Source organism: Fringilla coelebs (assembly GCF_963513975.1).
Source record: "Fringilla coelebs genome assembly, chromosome: 5".
NCBI classification, from domain to species: Eukaryota; Metazoa; Chordata; class Aves; order Passeriformes; family Fringillidae; genus Fringilla; species Fringilla coelebs.
In genome coordinates, this window is record NC_140033.1 from 48,588,858 (window position 1) to 48,598,963 (window position 10,106).

The window sequence follows — 10,106 nt, forward strand, 5'->3', positions numbered from 1 at the left end:
TTTGACATCTCCGGCGCGCGCGGGGGGGCGTGGCCGCGCGGGTCCTGGCAGGGAGACACCCGCGACAGGAGAGGGTCGTCGATCTGCCACGAGGGGCTCCTCTGGCCGGGGGAAGGTTACAGACGGGAGCGCTTTGGGGGGAGAATTTATCTCGGCATCCCTCGGCGTTTTCCCACTCGAAGGAGGCGCTTTGGCAGGCGCTGCTCTCACCCCGGCCAGGACCTGGGGGAGGCGCGGCGGTGAGGGCTCCGCGGGGCCGCAGCAGCAGCAGCGCCGGGCGGGTGTTGCCTCGCCATGGCCAAGCACCACCCGGATCTCATCTTCTGCCGCAAGCAGGCGGGCGTCGGTGGGTCCCCGGGGAAGAGGATGGGGGGTTCCCTTGGCCCCTTTTCTCGCCGCGGGCCGAGCGGGAGGCGCGCGCGCGTTACTGGCCGTGGGGCCCGCGCGCGGCCCTCAGGCCCGGCCGAGGCGCCGCTGGAGGAAGGGCGGCGCGCGCCACCCGCTCCTCCCTCCCTCCCTCCCTCTTTTGTTTTCTTTTTCTTTTCTTTTCTTTTTTTTTTTTTTTTTTTTCCGATGCCCCGCCGTGCGTTGTGGATCCAGCAGCATTTGGGAGCATCTTTCTGGCTGCGAGGCAAAAGTTATCTTCCGGGTTATTCCTCTAATACACATAACGGGATTTATCCTTGTCGCCCCTGAGTCAGAATTTGGGTCAGGGTTCAAAGAACTCTTAGACAAGATTAGAAGTTGAGGTATCCCTTCCAGGTTTTTCTCACTCCTTGGAAAAGCAAATTTAACAAGCAGCTTTCTGTAAGATCCATAAACGCAAAGCATTAATCTGTACTGTCCATATGAAATCTCTTTTTAGAATAGTCAGTGCTTCTAACCATCTGTGTGTGGAAAATCATGTCCTGAAAATCATTTGTCTCTCAGACTTCAGACAGATCGATATTTAGTCTTTGTGCATGTGCACATCTAGTCTTTGGAACTCGATATTTATTACATTTATCCAAGTTCCTAATATCATTGTTGTGAGTGTCCCACACAAGTGATAAGATTTCTAAGATACATTTAACTACCTTCATGTTCTAAAGCAAAGAAGGTATTTGGACTGCTTTAAATAAACGTTTAATTTTGGCTTTCCCCCCCCCACTAAAACCAGTGTAAAAGCTGTGCCAAGGCTCATGTATAACATTTCCTTCAGTCAGACACACTGGCTGTGTTTGAAATGGAATGATGAATGTAGATTTTCTTACTGCAGAGGGGTGTCATTGTGCATTCATAGTGCATCTTTGGTCCTGGTAAATCTCTCCAGGAGGATATATATTGTTTGTCATGAATATTTGTATTTATGCTCAAACTGTTTTTGTAGTTTAACCTTTAGTTTTTTAAGGACTGCTCATTGCAGAAGATAATTATTTGACATTCAAGCTTGTACTTACTCAGATTTTTCTCCTGCCTCAAATAATTTTTTCTTTTTTTTTATTTCCCAGCAATTGGAAGACTCTGTGAAAAATGTAAGTATAGCATCCACATTTAGTTGCTTGAGAGTGTGGTGTTGTGGTTAGAGAATGCAGTTTGGATTTAAAGGTTGGAACCTATTTTTGCTTTAACCCCAAACTTAATGTCACTCTTAGAGAAGGGAGCAATTACCTTAACATTGCAAGTGTAGCTCAAGGAATACTTATAAAGTTGCAAGCTCAAACAGACTCTTGCACAAACGCAGTCCTGGAGTACCTCCTGCCAGCATTTCTTGTGGCTGAGGCTACAGTGCCTGCTTCGCTGGATCCTTGTAATCTGTAATGCCAAAATATCATTCTGATCATTTTAAAGCAGGGGGGGAAATGCCTTTTGCGGTTTTGGCTTCATCATACTGCGAGAAAGGTTCCTATTAGCATCTAGGAGAAGAAAAAATGGAGGGCAAAGTTAGAGCAGGAAAAACACCCATGGAATCAAATGCTTAGTTGTGCAAAGGAATAAGGAGGATCTGTTGTTAGATCCTTGTGATCTGTTGTTAGATCATGTAGGGGAACAGAACAAATGAGGTGAGTAGTTTGTGACTCAAAAACACTGTGAGAATAAGTAAAGTGGGAGAAGGACAGTCTGAAGCAAGAAGATAATTTTCAAGAGCACCTGACAGTGAAGCAGATTCCTGTTGGTAGTAGCTGAGGGCTGTCACGCCAGAGATTTAAGAGCAGGTTAGGCAAGCTGTTTGTGCGAGTCAGGATTAGATACCTTGGGAACTGGTAATAGGATATGAAGACTTTCATCCGTAGGTCAGTGTTTTGGTTAAGGTCCAGCTCAACAGAAACTGTCCTTGGCATCTGATGGCTCCTTGCCTGTATGATATCAGTACTTGAATTTCACTCAGTTCCTTGTGAGAGCGCAAGAGCAGCTTTTGTGAAATGGCTGCTTATGCCAGTTTGCCCTTCCTTTGGCCTTGTCACAGATGAAGGATTAAAGGGACCATGAGTACAGTCTCTTATCTCTTTGAGCATAGTAACTCCAGACTTTTGTTGATGTGGCACTGTGGGAGAAGCTTACACTGCTGCTTCTGTGTGGGTAAGGACTCTAGTTCTGTCAGTCTGGCTTTTTTTCTCTTGCAAATGAATAAGTTGGGAAAAGTTCTAGAGTAAAAGTAGTGGTACGATCTAAGCAAGCCTTGGCTAATCACAAAGTAGTTACCCAAGTAATTTTGGGTTTCTTCTTTGACAGTGAATGAATGACTAAATTTTAAAAAAACCCTCAAATATTGCAGACCACAGCCCTTGTTCTGTCAGGTCGGTGTGCAATGCAAAGTTGTGCCCTGTGCCTGCAAGGCACGTTTCTGCAGTTCAGCTGTATTTCTTTGAGTGTACAGGGAAGTTATTTGACTAGGAAGCTTTTCCTCTGACGTGAGATGCCAGAAGGGACATTCTGTAAGCGAAGGCTGTGCTGTGCTCGCAGGTGATGGCAAGTGTGTGATCTGTGACTCCTACGTGCGGCCCTGCACCCTGGTGCGCATCTGTGACGAGTGCAACTACGGCTCCTACCAGGGCCGCTGCGTCATCTGCGGGGGGCCCGGCGTGTCCGACGCCTACTACTGCAAGGAGTGCACCATCCAGGAAAAAGATGTAAGTTGCCATCCCAGCTGTGTAGTAGTCATGCTTACCTTTAAGGGGCTTGGAGCTGCTGAAATTAGTGCTGGGACGATTGGCTCTTGTTTGTGAAACCCTTATTCACCTGTTGATAGGTCTCTGTGTTTGCAAAGCATTTTGAGGTAGTGTAACTCTCTTCATTCGAAGGATCTCTGACTGTTTTGCACACTCACAGTTCATTTCTTCCACACACTGCTTGTTATCACTTCAGGTTGTTATCTTAGTACACAGCTCCAGCCTAGGTTTCACCAGGGTCAGAAATATTGCAGACACTGCAAGGCAGTGGCAGAAGCAGCTCCTCCCTAAAGTCCTTTATGAGCCACTGATTAAGAGCACATATGGTACTAGAAGGCCTGTGGAATCGAAACCTTTGTTTTCCTTTGAATAACAAGGTGAAGTTGGTCCTTAGTGTCCAGTGGCTCCACTGGTGATTGTGTTTCACAAGTTTGATGCTTCTTGTATAATTTCAGTGGGATACAGTTTATATTTTCTCACTCTTTTCTGGAATTGTCTGTATTGTAGATATTTCTCTTTCTGCTAATGCTTTTTGGTGTAATGGTCCCTTTTGTCTATAGCCAGAGCTATCATCTTTTTACAATATTGTGCTGGAAGCCATTACACATGGGAAATGAGGCATCTGTTCACCCCTCGTAAGGCTTTTGTTAATAATCCAACACAATGAGTGCAGAACATGAACTGCAGCAAAGCATTAGAAAGACCTGCAGGAGAACAAGAACATAATACTTACAGTTTTGCTATCTCAGAATATAGGCCTGGTACCTGTGAGAGTGTCTGTCAAAAGTTGTTTGGTGCTTTGCAAATATCATTTCCTACGCACCCTAATGACTGTGAAGAAGGTGCTGAGAGAGTGGTTCAGAGTGATGTACAGGAGTGTCCTCAGCTGAGTGAGTTGCTGCTTTAATTCTCTCTAGTGTCTGTTTTCTTTAGAGGCCTGCAGCTAAATCCAGAACAGGAGCAGGTCCTCCTTTGAGTGTAGTCATTAGATCTAACAGGACCATAATCTTTCTATATGTCTAAATATGGATATAAGTGCTTTGATGGGGGTGCTGCCTCCTACTTTATAAATGCTGCGAGAAACAGTAATTTTGTTCACTTGCCTTTGGAATGAAGATGCCTGGCTTTATAAGTCATGAGTAAAATAGGCTTGGTTTTAGTTTTATCAGTTCATAGGGATTCCCAACAAGTGTTTCTCATAACCTAAGATTACCTGTATCTTTTGTTTGGTTCAGCTGTGAAATAACCAGCTGCTCTGTCAGGGAGAACTGTAGAAAACAGAGCTAGAGAAGAATAACAGGTCTGGGGTTAGAGAAAAATAACAGGTCTGGGGTTAGAGAAGAATAACAGGTCTGGGGTATTCTGACACCTGGGTGAATGCTGCTGTGAGTGAAGAAAGTTGTTCCGTAGCAGAAAAGTCAGATGTTACATATTATTGCAGATGTGAAGCTGCAGATCTGAAATCTGAAACAGCAGATTTGACATGATTTGTTGCAGGACTGAAGAATGCTTGCACAAGCATAGGGAGCCCAGAAGGAGAAAAATTAAGTGTGCTGCTGCCTGTCACAATTATGGTATCTGGTGCTGATATGAATAAGAAAACCAGGTGGCCAGAGCTCTGTACCTTAAGCTTTAACAGTCCAAGGCTTGAGCCACAGCACTTTAATCATCCTCAGATAAAGACCGGAAAAGATAGTGGAGCAAGAAAGCAAATAGAATGGATGGCAGAGATGGAATGCTGTTGGGCACAAAGCAAAGACCTGGTTACTCTTGGTTCATTTATTCTGGTGAAGGAAGGAATGAAGTATTGTTTCAGCCCACTTTGATCTGTGGGTAAGGGCCTGAATCCCACCTTGTCACCCAGGACGTCTGTGAGTTGCAAATAGTAATCTTTTCTTGGAGAAAGGGGGGTGCTCATGAGCTGTGTCCTTAGGAGGAGGTGGAAGAATGAACAGAGCCCTGCAATAAGGCTGTCAAGATTTTAACAGACTCCATGGATTGTGGGAGGAAGTCTTGAAAGAGTCCTACTATTGAGGTTCAAAATGAAATAAGGAGACAGTAGCTAGAAATGGGTTGTGGCAGGTGTATGGGGGAGGGATGATTTCTGTTCCCCACCTCTCCTGTTATTCCCATCATGCAGATCCTCCCTACCAGATTGCAACTCTGGCATGGGAGCCAGGCAGATTGGGTGCAGATTCTACAGCATCTGACATCTGCCCAGGGGCTTTCTAAATCTAATGCACTCAGGCTTACACTTCAGCCAAGGACACGTGTTCCTCTGCCTCCTGGGTCCCTCACAACTGCTGTGGCCAGCCATAATGTTTTGCCCTAAAGAATTATGCAGATGCTGGGCTCAGGTGGCCCACAGGCAATTTTTCCCAGGTATACCAAGAGGGCATTTCTGATTTGGTTTTGCAACCACACCTCTCAGGAGGGCCTCCCCTACTCCTGTTGCTTTTCTTGAGGCTTTTTTCTCACCATCTGCTGGAATTCAGGTACCAGAACTTATCTATGTAGCTGCTGTGAGTAGCTGACCCTACAGCCTCTGCAGTAATCAATCCAGGATAAAAGAAATCTGAGATTCAGTTCTGCTGTCACTGTTGAGGGTTTCCTAAACACAAAAATGGTTTGGAGACATCTAGAGCAGCAAGATTCTTCTTGGCTAAGGAGGGGAAAGGTTATTCCTCTGGGCCCTAGAAGTCTTGCATATCCTGATTTAGAAAGAATTCAGTCTTGAGGCACAGTGCATCCTTTTCATTAAATGGCTGATGTTATATGAGCTGTTTTCCATTTTGGGCCTGAGGGAGACCATGTCCCACAGTAATGCTGAAGAGACATCTGTGCTCTTCTCTGTTCCACTTTCTTACTGGCAACGAGCACTGGAGAGCAATTTGTCTCTACAGGTGTTTGAAATGTGTTGAAGACAGGGCAAGGAGTGTGGGAACTGAGAACCTACTACCGCTATGATGTTGTTCTGTGTTTGCCCATTTCCTAACTTACATTTTCTTTTCTTACAGAGGGATGGTTGCCCTAAGATCGTCAACCTGGGCAGTTCCAAGACAGATCTTTTCTATGAAAGGAAAAAGTATGGCTTCAAGAAGAGGTGATCCTCTTTGTACATGGCTACCTCCTGTTGGGTTGGCAAGAGGGTCTTGGAACATCTCTGGACTTTACTCTTATTGAAAACTCATTGATTATTTTTTTCTAAAGCAATACAAATACAGTAATGTACTTAGGGTTGGAGAAATAACAGACTGAGTGGGACTGAAACCTGATAAGAACCAATGATGAGAGGGCAAATGAAGATTACTGTCTCTTGCCTTTGCAGAAGCTCTGCTAGTAGTTGTCCCAACTCTCTATACAAAGCAGAGTGGGCAAGCAATTAAAACATAGAAGGAGCCATGTAAAAATGGGAAGTGCTGTTTTTAGTGTGGAGAAACACCTTGAGGTTGTTCTTATTGGGCTCCCTCAATTGTTTGAAATTGCCCCATCCATCAGTGTTGAAGAACAAAACACCAATCTGCTCCCCTCCTCCCTTCCTCCAGTATATTTCCATGCTGCCCTGTTTTGTAAGGAACTGCTCATGGCTGGTACCTTCCTAGGGAGAGCACAGCTGTTCCATGTTTTCTTTGACAGATAAAACCAAGGCCATTTCTTGTAACCATTTCTGTAGGATGCATACCAATAAAGCTTTCTCTTTTGGGTTTTTATTTTTGGTACAACAAGGATTTGGTTCATTCTGTGCCTCGCCTCTCTGGAGCTTGCTGGGGACATGGAGGATTAGCCCAGCTAGCACTTCACAATGGGTTATCTGGTTTCTGACTGTGTCTGCTTATGGCCACGTGACCTTGCCACAAGGAGCTTCAGGGAATGGCTGTTGCTTTTGTCTGCTGTGATCCCAGCCACTGATCATTTTGTCCTGTAGCATGAGGATCGCTGAGCTTGTAACCCTTATCCCAGCTAATATGGCCGTGGATGTTGTTTCACCATGCAAACATCCAATCCCTTTCTAAAACCTACTAAGCTGTTTGACTCGCTATCCTGTTCTTGTGAATAAGTTAAAGCCTTCCCTGCTGTAATGGGAAACCAACTATTGTGTTCTGGGCTATTGGCCGTGTGCGTGCTGGAAACCAGAGGCCGCTTGTTAGTCAAATACCAGGAGAGGCTAAAAGCAGTCTGTTGGCTCAGCAAAGATCTGGGAACAGCCGCCTTTGTGCAGAGGCAGAACTGAGTTCCCCACGGGTGTGTACTCCTCAGATGGTTAAAGCAGGGTCCTGGCTCAGTGTGCCCTGCAGTCCTTCAAGCGCTTGTAGTCTGAGCAGAGCGTGTGCTACACTAACACAGTTGTCTTTGTGCAGTTTTGGGGTGCAGAGCCCCCAAACCTTTTTTTGTTTTGTGCCCCTTCCAGGATTTCAGCTATTCCCTTCAGGCTAGTACCAATTCCTCTAACTACTCCTTGGCTTAAATACCTCTTCTACCTGCTCCAACCATTTGGATAAAAGTGAAAAGCACACAGTTGTGATTATCCTCTCCTCAAAAGTAATTTTTCCCTGCTGCAGCTGGCTGTAGCTGTGACTGGCCCTACAGCTATCTCAGCTGCTCTTCTCTCTCCTGCCCCCAGCTATTAATTCTGTCAGGTTTCTCTTCCAAGGTTTTTGCAGGTTTGAGAGTATCAGTATGTTTTTTTCCCTACACAGCTTCTGATAGATGCCATTTTCCAAGATGTTCAGAGCACTCTAGCTTATTGGTTACAGCACATCTATTCTCCAAAAGCAGTTCTATGGGAATAAGCAACTGCCTCTGCAGACCAGGAAGTCCATGTCAGACCTGTTATCAGCCATTTTAAATTGTGTTCCTTTAAAAGCAGGCCATGACATGCAGATTTGTTGTACCTGGAACTTTATCACTTCAACCAGAATTTATCGCTTACCCTCAGTCAGGCTGCCCAAATTATCTCACTAGGAATGCAAAAGGTTTGTACACACTTTTTTCTTTCCCAGAAATTTGAAAGATGACAAAGTTTTTCAGTAAAGGCAGAGGGAAATGAAGAAATTATTTTTTGTCTCAACCAATACACCCTGGTGAGCTGATTTTAGAGCACCCGCGTTCCTAATCATTTAGCAGGATCAGCCAGGCAGGGCTTGCTGTAGAGGTATGAGTGTCCCCATCCCTTCCCCCATCCCCAAAAACAGCTGAACATACTCACTTTCTTGGCACTCCCGATGCCCTCACGCTGACTGCTGGATATATTGGTCTGTATTCTGAGAGTTAAGCTGCCATTTCTAGTTGTTCTGAGTCACTGGGCAGGTGGAGAGAGGGAGGGACAGGCTTTTTCCCCTTTGCCTTGTTTGCTCAGACAGCTCTGGGGAGCATGCCAAATGCTGCTGGTGCTCGGATCAGTTCAGTGCCACTGCCTTTCTGGTACTTTCAGAGCATGGATGGGACATTGCCCTGAAGCTGCTAATTCAGACAAGGGTAATGGACACATTTGTGTAGCCCAGAAAAACATGACCTTGCTTGCTTGGTAATGATTTCTGTGCACCAGTAGATGATACCTAAGCAGGGCCTCTAGAAAAGTGAATTATTTTTCACCTAAATAGATTTTAAAGTACTTGTCCAGGAGAAGGAGATTGCCTTGCAGTACTGGAGACCCGAGCACATGCTAAAAGGGCGAGCTTCCCCGCAGGGAAAAAATGAGACAAGACACGTCCTGCTGCGGTGTGCAGGCCAAGCTTTGGAAGGGCCTCATCCATCCATGGAGTTTTATGCAGCCAGATTCAGGGGCTCCCTGGCTGCCAACTGCAAAGTACTTGTGTGGCAACAGCAGGGAAGAGTGTGAGAGACCGGGACAGCTTTGTCAATGTGGCAGCTGAACCCCCATGGTGCTGTCTTCAAGTCCTTATACATGGAGCTAAATGTATCTTCCTGCTGCTACTTTTCTAGGTAATGTTATTTTTTCTTTTTTATTAAAATGTTGCATAACAAGTAAAAAAAAACTCCTTCAATTTTAAATATTTACATTGAAGGAGAGAACGTAGGATCTCTTGGCCTATTAAGAAATCGGCCTCTGTTGCCAGTACTAACAAGGCATTGCTGTGTTCTGAAATGTAGGTGTTCCCTGCTACACACCCCTTCAGACCAACTGCCAGCCACAACTACAGCTGAGCTCAGCAAATAGCTCTTCTACTTCCTTGAACCACCTAGACCTTGACTTGACAAAGCCCTTGAGCCCCAAGCATTACTTCTCTTTAAAAAGAGACAAAACAAAAATAAAAGGTAGGTGGAGGTTTGGAATCTGCCTGGGAGCTGCATGGAAAAAAAATCTCACTCCTGAAACCTTATCTGCACAGAAGCTGTTATTTTCTCATTACAGACATCAGCTGGAGATGTTTGCCTCTTTCAATAGCAGGAAAGAATTTTTCATTTCCTTGGGGTTGTCATGTGAATTGAATGTACAGAGGATTCAGGGTATGGCGACATTAATTATGTCCAATTATAACCTGACTCCCCTTCCTTGGCATTAAATGACCCAACCAAACGAGCTCTGTCCCAGTGGCTTGGCAATTGCTCCCCTCCCCATGCACACGTGACGCGGGAGCTTTGCTTTGACTTAATAGCCAAATGGCTGAGAATGCAGGAGCAGATACTGTGACAGAATTCTTCTGCCTGCATGTGTACAAGGGCGACGCCAAAATTAAAGGAGCACGGTCAAGGCACAGGTATTTTAAAGAGCCCTAATATGTGACACCCTCTTACTAACACCTTATTAAAACAATAATAGAATTTTAGAAATGTAATTGCCCTTTTTTGCTTAATGATGCTAAAAATAGCTCAGTCATTTTAATTTCCTGATCTCTGGCTGACGGTGTGATTTTGCTTCCAGCAAAGCAAGCGAATAATTGAAAAAAAAGAAAAAAGGAAAAAAAAGGTGTCCTTTTGTAAGTAAATTCTTTTTAA

The 10,106-nt window shown here is 45.0% G+C and overlaps 1 protein-coding gene across 1 annotated transcript; it reads left to right on the forward strand.

The window, feature by feature from the left end:
• The first annotated feature begins 121 nt into the window (after window positions 1-121).
• On the forward strand, window positions 122-6,855 carry PHF5A (PHD finger protein 5A). The gene is made up of 4 exons (XM_084206389.1): window positions 122-346; window positions 1,491-1,514; window positions 2,944-3,110; window positions 6,167-6,855. Exons 1-4 carry the CDS (start codon window positions 295-297, stop codon window positions 6,254-6,256), a joined length of 333 nt encoding a protein of 110 aa, XP_084062515.1. The 5' UTR covers window positions 122-294; the 3' UTR covers window positions 6,257-6,855.
• Window positions 6,856-10,106: the final 3,251 nt, after the last annotated feature.